The sequence below is a fragment of the Macaca mulatta genome, chromosome 11 (assembly GCF_049350105.2).
Source record: "Macaca mulatta isolate MMU2019108-1 chromosome 11, T2T-MMU8v2.0, whole genome shotgun sequence".
NCBI lineage: Eukaryota > Metazoa > Chordata > Mammalia > Primates > Cercopithecidae > Macaca > Macaca mulatta.
In genome coordinates this window covers 116,539,960-116,555,452 of record NC_133416.1, presented here as the reverse complement: position 1 = coordinate 116,555,452, position 15,493 = coordinate 116,539,960, and the positions used below count along the sequence as shown (strand labels likewise).

At 41.4% G+C, this 15,493-nt stretch overlaps 1 protein-coding gene across 6 annotated transcripts in view; it reads right to left on the bottom strand.

Moving 5' to 3' along the window:
- MYO1H (myosin IH) overlaps positions 1 to 15,493 on the bottom strand; it is a 137,875-nt gene that overhangs the window by 53,129 nt on the left and 69,253 nt on the right. For all 6 annotated transcript variants that reach the window (XM_077954911.1, XM_077954909.1, XM_077954912.1 and 3 more), the window contains 2 exons: positions 4,805 to 4,966; positions 122 to 237 (listed from right to left, as the gene is read on the bottom strand). In XM_077954911.1, coding sequence (XP_077811037.1) covers positions 122 to 237; positions 4,805 to 4,930 — 242 coding nt within the window. In that variant the 5' untranslated portion in view covers positions 4,931 to 4,966. The remainder of the gene's footprint in view (positions 1 to 121; positions 238 to 4,804; positions 4,967 to 15,493) is intronic.

The window sequence follows — 15,493 nt, the reverse complement described above, 5'->3', positions numbered from 1 at the left end:
GATGGATGGATGGATGGACGGACAGATGCATGGTGAGAAGGAAGGAGAGAGAGAAGGAAGGAGAGAGAGGAAGGGGAAAAATAAAAATCCTTCTAGTGATGATCCTGTGGATGCTACTCACACATGTGGTGGCAGTTCAAAGAAATTGACCCCTTGATAAAGTTCCATCTGGCTCACAGTGTAGATTCCGAGCTCCTGGTATGGATTCACGGACACAAGGAGGGTGCCAATATATGTCTAGAGAAATGGACCAAAGCAAAAGTGAGGAATTCTGGGGTGCAAAAGATTGTCACACATGATGATCCCTGTGTATTCATTCTGCATGGAGGATTTAAAATGATAAATCAGGCGGGATCTCTGCTGGGAGCTTACATGGTAGGGGGCGGGGGTATGAGGGAGACAGCAGACAAACAGCTGAGGAATGAAGACAGCTGCAGGAAGAGATCAGTATTAAGAAAGGTGTACATGGCTGGGTGTGGTGGCTTATGCCTGTAATCCCAGCACTTTGGGAGGCCGAGGTGGGCGGATCACAGGTGGGGAGATCGAGACCATCCTGGCTAACATGGTAAAATCCCATCTCTACTAAAAATACAAAAAAATTAGCCGGGCATGATGGTGCACACCTGTAGTCCCAGCTACTTGGGAGGCAGAGGCAGGAGAATCTCTTGAACCCAGGAGGTAGAGGTTGCAGTGAGCCGAGATCGCATCACTGCACTCCAGCCCGGGTGACAGAGTGAGACTCCGTCTCAAAAAAAATAATGATAATAAAAATAAAAAAAAAGAAAGGTATACACAGCGTAACGAGGGTATAAACAATGAAGGCAGGCCATATTAGCAGGCATGGGGAAGTCGTCTTCTTCTTCTTCTTTTTTTTTTTTTTTTTGAGACAGAGTCTCACTTCACTGCCCAGGCTGGAGTGCAGTGGCTCGATCTCAGCTCACTGCAACCTCTGCCTCCTGGGTTCAAGTGATTCTCCTCAGCCTCCCATAGCTGGGATTACAGGCATGCACCACCACACCCAGCTAATTTTGTATTTTTAGTAGAGATGGGGTTTCACCATGTTGGCCAGGTTGGTCTTGAACTCCTGACCTCAGGTGATCTGCCTGCCTTGGCCTCCCAAAGTGCTGGGATTACAGGCATGAGCCACCGCACCTTGCCGGGAAGACTTCTTTAAGGAGGTGACATCTGGGCAGAGCTTGAAGGATGAGGAGCCAGCCATGAACAAAGTAGGCAGGAAGGGCATTTCAGGCTGAAGGAATACATGTGGCAGGCTAGGGGCCCGGGAGGCCATTGTGGTTGAAGTCCGAGTGAGGGCAGAATGGAGACTAGCAAGGGAGGATGTTGAAGATGGAGCAGGTTCAGATCAACCTGGCTCTGTGGGCTCCCATGAGGAACTGGGGTTTTATTCCAAATACTGTGGATGGCAGAGATACCACCCTTCCCTACTGAAATGAAATACCTGCCCTACAAAGATTTCATGATGAAAACGCCAAAAGCAATTGCAACAAAAGCAAAAATTGACAAATGGGATCTAATTAAACTAAAGGGCTTCTGCACAGCAAAAGAAACTATCACCAGAGTGAAGAGGCAACCTACAGAATGGGAGAAAAGTTCTGCAACCTATTCATCTGACAAAGGTCTAATATCCGGTCTACAAGGAATTTAAACAAATTTACAAGAAAAAACAACCCCATTAAAAAGTGGGCAAAGGAAATAAACAGACACTTCTCAAAAAGGAGACATACATGCAGCTAACAATCATATGATAAAAAGCTCAACACCACTGATCATGAGAGAAATGCAAATCCAAACCACAATGAGATATCATCTCATGCCAGTCAGAATGGCGATTATTAAAAAGTGAAAAAACAACAGATGCTGGTAAGGCAGTGGAGAAAAAGGAAGGCTTTTACACTGTTGGTGGAAGTATAAATTAGTTCAACCACTGTGGAGAACAGTGTGGCGATTCCTCAAAGATCTAGAGGCAGAAATACCATTTGACCCAGCAATCCCAATACTGGGTATATACCCAAAGAAATATAAATCATTCTATTATAAAGATACATGTACATGTGTGTTCACTGCAGCACTATTCACAACAGCAAAGACATGGAATCAACCCAAATGCCCATCAATGATAGACTGAATAAAGAAAATAGAGTGCATATACATTATGGAATACTATGCAGCCATAAAAGGGAACGAGATCATGTCTTTGCTGGTACATGGAAGAAGCTAGAAGCCATTATCCTCAGCAAACTAATGCAGGAACAGAAAACCAAACACTGCATGTTCTTGCTAATAAGTGGGAACTAAACGATGAGAACACATGGACACATTTGTGGGAGGGGGGGAACAACACACATTGGGGCTTATTGCAGGGGACAGAGAGCATCAGAAAGAATAGCTAATGCATGCTGGTCTTAATACCTAGGTGATGGATTGATTAGCAAACCACCACAGCACATGTTTACCTATGTAACAAACCTGCACATCCTGCACATGTACCCCTGAAGTTAAAAGTTGAAGATACAAAAAAAGAGAAATACCTCCCTAAACCATTACATGAATGGATCACTTTAAGAGGGGAGCACGTAACCCGATGCATGGTTCTTAAAGGTCTCTCTGGCATTGAGTGAAAGTAGGATGGGTGGGCCGGGCGCGGTGGCTCACGCCTGTAATCCCAGGACTCTGGGAGGCTGAGGCAGATGGGTCACCCAAGGTCAGGAGTTTGAGACCAGCCTGGCCAACATGGTGAAACCCCATCTCTACTAAAAATACAAAAAAATTAGCCGGGGGTGGTGGCAGGCGCCTGTAGTCTCAGCTACTGGGGAGGCTGAGGTAGGAGAATTGCTTGAACCCGGGTGGCGGAGGTTGCAGTGAGCCAAGATCGGGCTACTGCACTCCAGCCTGGGCAACAGAGTGAGACTCCATATGAAAAAGGAAAAAACAAAAACAAAAACAGAAAAAAACAAACAAACAAGAAAATAGGATGGGTATACCTACAAACCTTCTAAAATTGGGCAAAACACTCCTGCTACTGGCACTTATATTCCCAGATTTCAACATTAGACTCTACTCATATTCAGGTTTTTCAGGTACTTACTTATATTTATAATATAACCATTAACATAAGACTTTTGAAATACAATTATGAATAAACAAAGAGCCCCATACTCTTATATAGAAAAAAATTAATGTGCTCCTTGGAAAATAAATCTGATATTCTCAGATTCTCAGTGTGTAGCTGTTTCAAATACAGGACGCACTAAATCTATATTAAGATTATGCTAAAATAGCTGGGTGTGGTGGTGTGTGCCTGTAATCCCAGCTACGTGGGAGGCTGAGGCAGGAGGAGTGCTTGAACCCAGGAGTTCAAGACTAGCCTGGGCAACTTAGCAAGATCCATCTCAAATTAAAAAAAAAAAATAGATTACACACAAAATCATTCTAACTAATGTCTCCAATCTCCAGGACAAAAATCAAACATAGAATTGAAGCAGAGAATTTTCACTAAAACTCCATATTACTTCAATCAGTAGAAATTCAGGGTGGAAGACACAGTTTCTGAAATTTATCAGTTCAAATCAGAAACATTTAGCTTAATCACGATGATCCTATCATGCCATTTGTACTTCTCCGTACCATGTCATTTTTCCTTTTCCTGTATATAAAATTAGTTTTTTTTTTTCTATTTCTACAATTAAGGGTGATAATTCTGAAAGTCAGGCTGTAGGGTATGTACTCTAAGAAACACCTTGTTTATTTCTTCTGGTAACCTTGGTTTCAATATATAGATTAAGCCACGGGCACCATTACAAACAAAATAGCTACAAGACAAATATTTTTAACCGCTTCTGTCTAATTTACTCTTGGCAAAAGCTAATAAAATCTCAAAAAATTAAATAATTTTAATAACACCCATGACACACACAGGGACACTATTAAGTTTACCCTAGAGGAATTTACCTGAAAATTGACCACCAAATCAGAGCGTGGTGATAAATGGGAATTTAACAAAAACTGGTTTTTGAATAAAAACTAGATGTGACAAGATCAACCTGAGAAGAGTTTGGTAAGTGCTTCATTCTTGACCCTTGACCATTCACGGGGTATGCTGGACAGCTTTTATTTTTGCCTGCTTGGTATCTCTGCCCCTTTCTCCCAGCAAAGTCCTTCGGGAAGCCCTCTTCCCCAGCTCTCTGTGTATACCGTCTGGGGCTCCGACTCCACCCCTCACCTCCAGGGGCAGGCCTGGTAAGAGCCTGGCCAATCAGAATAGTCTTCATTTCTAGCCATGGGATTGGTTCAGAGACAGGCACATGACCGAAAGTGGACCAATCAGAGCTGATCAACATCAGCTTGGGCCATTTACTAGAGCTTATCCCCAGAGGATGGGCTCGCTTCTCAGTGGCAACCCTAAGCTGATAAAATGACAGCCGGAATCTGAGGGCAACCATCTTGCTGCCATGCACCTGAGAAGGAAATGGATATCTAAGAAAGCAGAGCAGAGATGGAGAAAGAGTCCCCAGACATCGTCTGAAACCCTAGATCTACTCCTGGGACCTACAGTTACAGACATGGACAGATTCCCTTTAGTGACTTAGGCTGGTGTAAGTTGGGTATCTGTCACGGGCAGCCATAAACGTCTTAGCACAAAGGATCCAAGTGCATCTAAGAGTGGCGCCTCAGTATCTCCCTTTTATGTCTGACCTAATAGAGTGATATTCACACTCATCAAAGTCATGAAGGCAAGAAGGAAACAACCACGCTAGAAAAACAGCTGAGAAATGGATCACGTTACGTATATGAGGTTCTCGTTGAAACGCTTGCGGAGGTTGTCGACAAAGGCAGATTCGCTGGTATATGCGTCCAATAGCACAAAATCCTGAACCCCGACCTTGTCCCGGGCAGTCAGCGCCCCTTCCATGTGCAAATGGATGTGTTTCCTCCTCACGTCTTCTTTCTACGGGAAACAGAACATTCTTCAGCAGCTCTTCTATTTGGTAATATCTATTACACGTCTAATGCATGGAAATAACAAGATGCTAAACCCTGGGATAGTAGAGCCAGCATTAACTTATGCTGTCTTCACTTAGAGTTTACAATATGGTTGGGGATACGAGATCATAATCATAAAAAATAGGAATAACAGCAGCTGACAGGAACCAAGTATTTACCGTTAGGTACTATTCTAAACGCTTGACTTGTGCTGTTTCTTTTGATCTTCTTTCTGACCCTATGAAATACTATTACTATGCCCATTCTACAGATGAGGAAACTGAGGCATAGGAATGTCATAAGCCATACCCAAAATCTGCCAAAAGATGGAGCCAGAAAATGAACCTAGACAACATACCCAGACTTGTTTTCCTGTCAACCATGTAGTCACTACATGTTTTTTTAAATTAATGTTTCCTTTATGTTGATCAGTCAAGCTTGAATTTTTTTTTTAAATTAACTTTTCTTTATTTCAATAAATGTTAATTATGTAAACTCACTTTGTAATTCCCACATGAGTGATGAGGAGTTTGGGCCAGAAAGGGAAATTCTTGCTACAGAGGAGTATTTAAGGAAGGATAAACTTGGAGTGTTCCTCTCCAAGGATGGGCTTCAGACGTCACTGGAGAAGGTGTGGCTACAGCCCATTGGATGGCAAAGAATCTCACCAGGATACCAGGGCCAGAGCTGGTTTGGTCACTGGGCAGGCACCAGGAATGACCTTCCTGAGCACAGGCGCTGCTGGATGGGAGACTGTGGAGGGGGCCAAGGGAATCAGACTTCCAGGGCTCAGGCAAGCTGCGGCCAGAGGGCAGGTGTGCGTTGGGAGAGGGAACAGAAGTAGTTATGACGCCTGGAGTGTGTGATGTCTTGTCAGGAGGGCTGTGACAAAGTGGTCACCAGGCCCTTGGCCAGAGCTGTGAGGTCACTGATGGACTATGTGCTTTGGGCACACAGTTAGTGTGTGTCCTCCCCCACATACCACTGTGCAGCAGAATGTACAGTCTGAAAACAAGAGAAAGCAAAACATAGTAAAGGACATCAGGAAGAGAAGCCGCCTGCCTTTGCAATGTCCCTCCAGTGCCCTCTAGTGACAAAAATGACATTGTGTTCACTTTGAGGAGAAATGCCTGAAGCGTACAGTTTGTTATTGCTCAGCAGGTAATGGAGAGTGAATTTGGATCTGAGAGGCAATAAATTGACAACTGGTACATATGGATATGCAAAGGTCCTAGCATAGCCAAAGTAATCTTGCAAAAGAAAACAAAGCTAGAATAAGACTGTGTTTAATAAGACTGTGTGGCAATTGATTTTCGGTAGAGGTCCCAAAACAATTCAGCACAGAAATGGAAAACGTTTCCATCCAATGGTGCAGGAACCACTAGATATTTATAGAAAGAAAAAAATTGCAGTTGCGTGTGGTGGCTCACAGCTGTGATCCCAGCACACCGGGATGCTGAGGCGGGAGGACTGCCTAAAGCCAGGAGTTGGAGACCAGCCTGTGCAACACAGGGAGACTCCCATCTCTACTTAAAAATACATCAATATAAAATAAAAAGAAAGTAAAAATGCATCTCAGTCCCTTTATTATATTACACTACACACACACACACACACACACACACACACACACACACACACACACACATAACTTGAGATGCATCTGAGACCTAAATGCAAATTTAAAATCTATATAAAGCTACTGGAAGTAAACAAAGGAACCATCTTTGTAACCAAGGGAAGACAAAGGTTTCTTAGATGACAGCCAGGAAGAAATAATAATAAAAGACACAAAATAAGAAATCTTCTGATGAATAAGAAATCTTCATCAAATATAAAGTTTCTCATTAGAAGACGTGGTTAAGAAAATAGGCAAGTCACAGACCAGCAGAAAATATTCACAAAATATATAGCCGCAAAGAATGTGTATCCAGAATAAAAGCATCTACAGTCCAATAATAAAAAGACAAACCCAGTGAAAATTTGGCAAAAGACTTGAATAGACACTTCACAAAGGAGGAAAGACAAATTGGCAATACACACATAGAAAAATGGTCAACATTTTGTTAGTCATCAGGGAAACACAAATTAAAACCACAATGAGATACCACCAGAACAGTCAAAATTAAAAACACTGACAACACCAAATACTGGTGAGGATGCGGAGCAGACAATTCTCTCACACTGCTGGGAGGAATGCAAAGAAAATCACTTTGGGAAAAAGATCTGGCAGTTTCTAATGAAGTTAACCATGCCTCTGTTCTTTGATCCAGCGATTCCACTCCTCAGTATTTACACAAGAGAAATGTAAACATATGTCTACAAAAAGACTTGAACATGAAGTTCAACTCATGCTCAACTGTATTCAGAATGGCCCCTAACTGGAAACAATCCAAATCCCCATCAACAGGAGAATGGCTGTGGCCCATCTGTACAATAGAAGGAGGACAGCAATAAAAGAGAAATAACGGGTACACGCAAGAGCATGGATGACTCTCACAGACATTATGCTGAGTGAAAGAGCCCAGACACAAAAGAGTCGTACTGTAGGATTCCATTGATATAGCACTCTGGGACAACCAAAACTAATCCACAGTGAAAAATCAGAACAATTGCTGTCTAGTTGGGGAGTTGTCAGGCAAAGGATATTTTTTGAGTGATGGAAACATTCCATATCATGATAGGGCTGTGAGTTACATGAGTGTATCTGTTGGTCAAGATAAATTGTTAAAATTGTGTGCATTTTACTATATGTAAAATTTATTTTTGAAAAAGAACCATAAAAAATAAGTAGGGAAGAGGAGGAGATTGGCTGGAGGTATGAATGTAAACGGAATGGCAGAATGTTAATTGTTAAAGCTAGGTGGTGGATAGAGGGGGATTTATGATACTATTCTGTTTACTTTGTATTAATTTGAAGCTTTCTGTGAAGAAAAGTTTTAAAAAACAGAATGGCCACCAGATGTCTCCCTACACTAGCCAAATGGAGCTAGAAGAGCCCTAATCACTAGCAACCTAACATTCAAAACAATGCATTTAGATCAAACAATATTTTAGTGATTTCAGGCTGGGCATGGTGGCTCATGTTTGTAATCCCAGCACTTTGGGAGGCCAAGGCGGGTGGATCGCTTGAGCCCAGGGGTTCAAAACCAGCCTGAGCAACATGGTGAAACTCTGTCTCTACTAAAAATACAAAAACTAGCTGGCTGTGGTGGTGCGTGACAGTAGTCCCAGCTGCTTGTGAGGCTGAGGTGGGAGGATCGAGGATCGCATGAACCTCAGGAGACTGAGGCTGCAATGAGCCATGATTGTACCACTACACTCCAGCCTAGCCAACAAAGTGAGACATTGTCTCAAAAAAAAAAAAAACACACACACACACAAAACGTAAAATATTTTACTAATCCCAAATATTCCCATGCTGTACCACATATAGCATAGCAAAATGATTAAGCATAATGATTAAGACTTTGGAACATGAGCCTTTCCAAGTTCAAATCCCATTTCTGTTGCTTCCTGGCAGTACAATCTTGGGAGAGTCCCAAGTCTCTATTTCATCTCTATAAAACGGAATTATAATTGTACTTACCTCATAGGGTTGTCAGTTTCACCAGAACCATGTAAAGCACATGGAACCATGCCAGGCACAATTTAAATTCAGTAAGTGCTTGCTTTTGTCATCATTAGTATCAATAATCCCGATTATTAGAAAGAGAAACACAGTAAAACAAGTCTGCTGATTAGGAGTCAATGAGCTCCTATTAAATTGGAGGTGTCTGGAGCTGCACCCACAAATATTACTGTAGTCAGGTTGCTGCAGGCGGAGGATGCGGAGGTTAACCAAGCTTCCTTCTTAGCCTGGTCCTAAGGATGGGAGGGTGGTGTACTCCTGCAGTCAGCCTAGGAACTGATGTGACTTGAAGCCCAAAGAAATTTGACAAAACCTTGTAGATTAAGGAACATGACAACGATTTTTAACTTGCAAGGGTCAAAATACACTCCATTCACTTCAGACTAGAGTTTTGTTTACTGCAATATTTCAGTTCTAACACCTCGATTCCATTGTCTGTTGATTTCCAGTTATCTTTTAAAGGACGTGGGAAAATGAGAATGTCCCAATAAGATTGACATGGACCGTCAAAGGGATGAATACTGGGACATAAGGGAGAAGGGTAATCCAGAAATTGGAGTGATTCAGCTTTGACCAAAAAGATGACTAAGAGACTCATAAAGAGAGCATTAAATCCAGATTAAATAAGAGGGAGGAAATTAAACATCTTCAATTACACCTAAGAAAATTAAATTAAATCAAATTAAGTTACATCGAAGAAAGAACTCCATCTTTGGGGTGATAAAACTGTGGAGGATCCTAACTGTGCATATCCAGATGCAGGGATCACAGATTCTACCTGTTACAGGGTTCCAGCAGGTACTGTGACTGAGTCAAGCTGCCAGGTGATGGGGACTGGGTTAGACCCAGGAATGAAGGGCCATCTCTGGTGTGTAGCTACTGTCTGGCTCCAGCTGGTTGACGTCATGCACAAATATAGGGCCTCTGTTGCCAGAACTTCCAATTATTTAAGTCAGAGGTTTAGAATTACATACCCAGTCCTATCATACAATTTACCCTTGCAGGACACTATCTTGCAGCCTCTGCAGCAAGCCACTCTTTGTCTTGGATAGTTTCAACCTGTCACTCATCTAAAAGCAAGGGATTCAAGGAAACACTCAAACCAGATCCATTATTTTAGAAGTATCATGTACTCAGTGATGATCTGATCGTCATCTACATCATCTAATGCTTGATCCAGTATGTGGAGTCAGGGTGGGGAGATGACAGGGAGGCCACAATATGTGGAAAGGTGGTGAGATGCCATGGTAGAGGCAGAAATGCCTGCCAGCTATTCCGTGGGCTTCCCCACATTTACAAACTCCCTTGCAGTTAGGTGGAGTTGCTTGACTACTTCCGGCCAACTGGCCGTAAATAGAAGTGACATTTGTGCAAGACCCTTCCAGTGTTATTAGAATTTCTTTGATACTGCAATGACTAATAATTTTTCTTGTTGAATGGACAAGCCACAAGATCAAAACAGCCTGGATTCCTGAGCCATCACATAGAAGAGAGATATCCTGAAGAGTCATCCAGACCCACAGTGGACTTTGTGTACGCAAGAAATAAACTCCTGTTATGGGAAACTTCTGAGTTTTGGGGCTGTTCGTTATTGTAGCTGAAGGCTGCTTATCCTGACTAATACACATGTGGAACAGAACTTTTCCACTGGGAGGACAGCAGTTTGAATGTGAGCCACAGTTCTTGCATGTTAAACTTGGCCAGCTGTTTTGGCTACTACCCTAAAGTTCTGGGGGAAGAGTAAGGGCTATTTTTTAAGGGGAGAAGAGGGTGGATGATAAGCCATGAAGCTGTCAGTTTTGAATTTTATTTGAAATGTCAAAATCCTTTGTTCAAGGGAAATGTTATAAGAAACCTTAATATGTAAAATTGAGGAAAGCAGACCTTTCTGATTGAAGTAGTGCGTGAGAGTTTCACTGGGTTGCCCCACAGAAACATGGGAGAGGTTCTGGGGAAAACCTAGGGCAGAGGAGAGTTTGCAAACCACTGCATAGCCCCTGAGACTTTATTGCCCAAGCACCATCATTTGAGCACTTCCTTCACATGTATGGTCATTATCTGTGTACTGCCAATACTATTTTTTAATTTCATATTTTCCTTGTATTTTAAATATATTTATATATATAATTATTTTACTTCATATTTTCTTTAAGTGTATTTTTCCTGTAAATATATATAAAGATATTTTGAAAAGTTCTCATACACAAAACTAACAAAAGTACAACAACCTCAATATACACAGCTTCAACAATGAACTTATGCCTTTCCCTATTCCAGCTGTGTTTCACTACTCCCCCAGCACTGGATTATTTCGAAGTAAATCATAAAACATTATATCGCTTTATGTATAAATATTTCAGTAGGTATCTCTAAAATATAGGAACTCTAAAAATATATATGCACTTATATACCTATATGTAATCACAATACCATTATCATAAAGAACACCATAATAATTCCTTAATACTAATTATAATACCCAATGTTCAAATTTCTCTAATTTTTTATCTTTTACAATTGATTTACTCAAATCAGGATCGAAGCAAGGTCCACACATTGCATTTAGCCAACGTGTCTCTCAAGTCTCTTTTGTTCTAGAGGTTCCCTCCATTTCTTTCTTGCAATTTATTCATAGAGAAAATTGGACAATTTGTCCTGTAGAATTTCCCACATTCCGGGTTTTGTTAATTGCATTCTGAAGGCGTCCTTTCACATGTTTGACTTTCTCCTGCATTTCCTGCAAACTGGTCGTTTGAATTAGAGGTCCAATCAGATACAAGATTGATTGGTTTTGGCAAAAAAAAAGACTTCATAGGCAGCGTATTATACTTCCAGAAGGAGACACAGGAGGGCTGGCGATCTTTTCAGGATGTCAGTGTTCTCTGACACACAGTGCCCAAATCCACATTGTCTTAGGAGTTTGATATTCCAGTTCTATCAAACCTTCTTCATTTATTAGACAAGACTGTTTTATAAAAAGAAATTTCCCTTATTAACTATTTGGTTGCCCTGTGGTATAGTTTGTAAGGGAAAGGCAGGATAAATGTTTGTTATGCTAGTTTTCAGAATAATGAGTTGGTTCCACTGCATCCTCCCAAGGTGACAATGAGTTTTTAATATCATTACAAATTAAAGGCTTATATATATTGGTTGTGTTTCATGCCATGATAGTTAACCTTTTTTTTTTTTTTTTTTTTTTTTTGAGACAGAGTCTTGCTCTGTTGCCCAGGCTGGAGTGCATTGGCATGATATTGGCTCACTGTAACCTCTGCTTTCCGGGTTAAACCAATTCTTGTCCTTCAGCCTCCCGAAGCAGCTGGGATTATAGGCATGCACCACCACACCCAGGTAAGTTTTTGTATTTTTAGTAGAGATGGGGTTTCACCATGTTGGCCAGGCTGGTCTCGAACTCCTGACCTCAAGTGATCCGCCCACCTCAGCCTCCCAAAGTGCTGGGATTACAGGTATGAGCCAGTGCGCCCAGCCGACAGTTAACAGTTAACATTATTGATGCTCAATTTATCCCACATTACGCCAGTGGGAACCTATCAAGTAGGCTCTTGAGTAATTTTTAGTTTAATTAATTTATTATTGTTATTTTGGAGATAGGATTTTTCCTCTGTCATCCAGCCTGAAGTGCAGTAGTGCAGTCATAGCTCACTGTAATCTTGAACTCCTGAGCTCAAGCCATCTTTTCTCCTCAGCTTCCCAAGTAGCTGGGATTACAGGTGCATGCTGTCACACCTGAGTGATCTGAGTCCTTCTGATATGGCCTTGTCTTTATGAGCTTTCTTGCTTATCAGGATGCCAAGTTGTTTCAAAGCTTACTTATTTTCAACCTAGACCTTGAATCTGTCATTTCTCCTATGAGCTCTTGTTGCTTTGAGTGGGTAGGTGGTAGATACCACATTCACACCCTAGGAGTGCTCATTGCTGCAGGGTTGATCATTGTTTCTAGACTTTTTCAATAGCACAAGAAAGCATTTTTAAAACAAAATACATTGAGTTTATTCTGAATCTATCAATTTAATATAGAATGAAGAAGTTTGAACTTAACCTTAGTTTTCTGAGACAGAGTCTCGCTCTGTTGCCCAGGCTGGAGTGCAGTGACATGATCTCACCTCTCTGCAAACTCTGCCTCCTGGGTTCAAGTGATTCTCCTGCCTCAGCCTCCCGAATAGTTGGGACTACTGGTGTGGGCCACCATGCCCGGCTAATTTTTGTATTTTTAGTAGAGATGGGGTTTCACCATGTTGGCCAGGCAGGTCTCGAACTCATGACCTGAAGTGATCCGCCCACCTTGGCCTATCCAAATTCTGGAATTTCAGGTATGAGCCATCACACCCAGCCTTAACCTTAGTTTTCTATCTCTTCTCCTTTCTCCCATCCAAAAATTCTATTTCAATGACACAAGCAATGTTTCATTGGCTTTATTAACAATATACACACAGCAGTCTCAAAATAACAATACCAACACTGTCACCAGTGTGATTACTGAAAACCGTCTGAAACTTTTTGAATTCTTTATCCTCAGGGTAAACCTCACTGGAATTGTAGAGACACATTACTGTGTTTTTTAGGTTCCCTTGAAATAGTCAATCTCTCTTTCTACGCTAGCAACCAGATGCACTTTTTTAAAAATTTAATTTAATTTTATAAGTATGTAGAATATTTAATGATGCCAAGGAATAAAATAGAGCATATTCAAAGAACTAGCTCCTGTCCTTACCCTTTCCTCTCCATTCTCTTCCTCCTCCTGTAAACAACTATTTTTTAAATGTTAAAGTTGGTCCGGGTGCAGTGGTTCTCACTTGTAATCCCGCACATTGAGAGGGTGAGGTAGGAGGATCACTTGAGGCCAGGAGTTTGAAACCAACCTGGGAGATAAAGTGAGACCCTGTTTCTACAAAAGGTAAAAATGAAATAAAAATTTAAAAAAATTAAAATACAGGCGTGGTGGCTCACGCCTGTAATCCCAGCACTTTGGGAGGCTGAGGTGGGTGGATCACGAGGTCAAGAGATCGAGACCATCCTGGCCAACATGGTGAAATTCCATCTCTACTAAAAATACAAAAATTAGCTGGGCATGGTGGCACGTGCCTGTAGTGTCAGCTACTCAGGAGGCTGAGGCAAAAGAATCTCTTGAACCCAGGAAGCGGAGGTTGCAGTGAGTTAAGATTGCACCACTGCACTCCAGCCTGGTGACAGAGTAAGACTCCATCTCAAAAAAGAGAGAGGAAAAAAAAAGGTTAAAATTGCTAAAAGAGTTTCTTTTTTAAATATAAGCAATTTAAATGTAGATTTGTTTTCCTCCTTTCTTAGGCAAATGTTTGCAAACTACACATGCTATTTTTCAATCTTGTCTTTTTTGGAGCTCACTTGGGAGTTGTTTAGAGAGATATTCCTCATTATTTTTTAGAGTTGCAAAGTATTTCATTATTTATGCTTACTATATTGTAGTTTACTAAAACAATCCCATAGTGAGGGATCAAAAGTAGCCTCTCTCTGATAGAAACTGACAGAAAGCAATGGCAAAAAACCCTCAATAGCACATAGAAAATGAAACACCACAATCAACTAACACAGGTAGACCATTGCACCTAACAACTGGAGTGTATACATTTTAGTTCAAAAGCACATAGAACTTTTAAAAAATGGACATTCCCAGCCATAAAGTAAATCTCAAGTTTCAAAAGATTGAAATTCCACAGAGCTGAATCTGATCTAGCCCCTAAGTCAGTGCTGTCGAATAGAATCTTCTGACATGATGAAAATGTTTGGCAGCTTCACTGTTCAGTACAGCAGCCACTAGCCACATGTGTGGCCTTTTAGCACCTGAAATGTGGTGAAGCTGCGGAACTGAAATTTATATTTCATTTTAATTCATTTAAATTTACATAGCCATAGGCGACCAGTGCCTAGTACTCAGGGAGCACAGGTTTAGATCTAACTTCCAATTCAAAGGACAGTAAGGAATGGAAAAGACATTAAACAATGCTGTAGTATACCATCACCTAAATCCAGACTGGGAGATGGTACAAGAAAATCTAGCTAGTTTCTTCAACATTTGTTGAAGAAAACTACAAGGGAATCTATATTTTAAAAGAGATAAAAGAAGAAAATGCAACTCAAAACCACAATGAGATACCACTTCACACCCACCCCATCCCTCCTTCCCTCTCTCTCTTGCTTCCTCTCATACCATGTAATCTCTCTGCATGCTAGCTTCCCTTCACACCTTCCACTATGAGTAGATGCAGCCTGAGGCCCTCACCAGTGAAAATATCAGATAAGTGTTGGCAAGGAAGTAAAAAATTAGAACCCTCATCCATTGTTGGTGGGAATATAAAATGGTGCAGGTTGGGCACAGTGGCGCAATCCCAGCCTTTTGGGAGGCCCAGGCGGGGGCTTGAGCTCAGGAGTTTGAGACTAGCCTGGGTAGCATAGTGAGACCCCATCTCTACAAAAAATGAAAAAAAAATAGCTGGGTATGGTGGTGCACACCTGTGGTACCATCTATTTGGGAGGCTGAGGTGGGAAGATTGCTTCAGTCTGGGAAGTCAAGGCTGCAGTAAGCTGTGATCACACTACTGGACTGCAGCCTGGGCAAAAGAGTGAGCCCTTATCTCAAAAAAAAAAAAAAAGAAAAAGAAAAAGAAAAGAAAAGAAAATGGTGCAGCCACTTTGGAAAACATTCTGGTAGTTCCTCCAAAGGCTAGACAGAGCTACCATATGACCCAGCAGTTCCACTCTTAGGCATCTACCCAACAGAAATGGAAACATGTCCATGATGTGGTGATGACTGCACAACTCTGCAAATATACTAAAAACAAGTGAATTGTACACTTTAAATGGATGAAT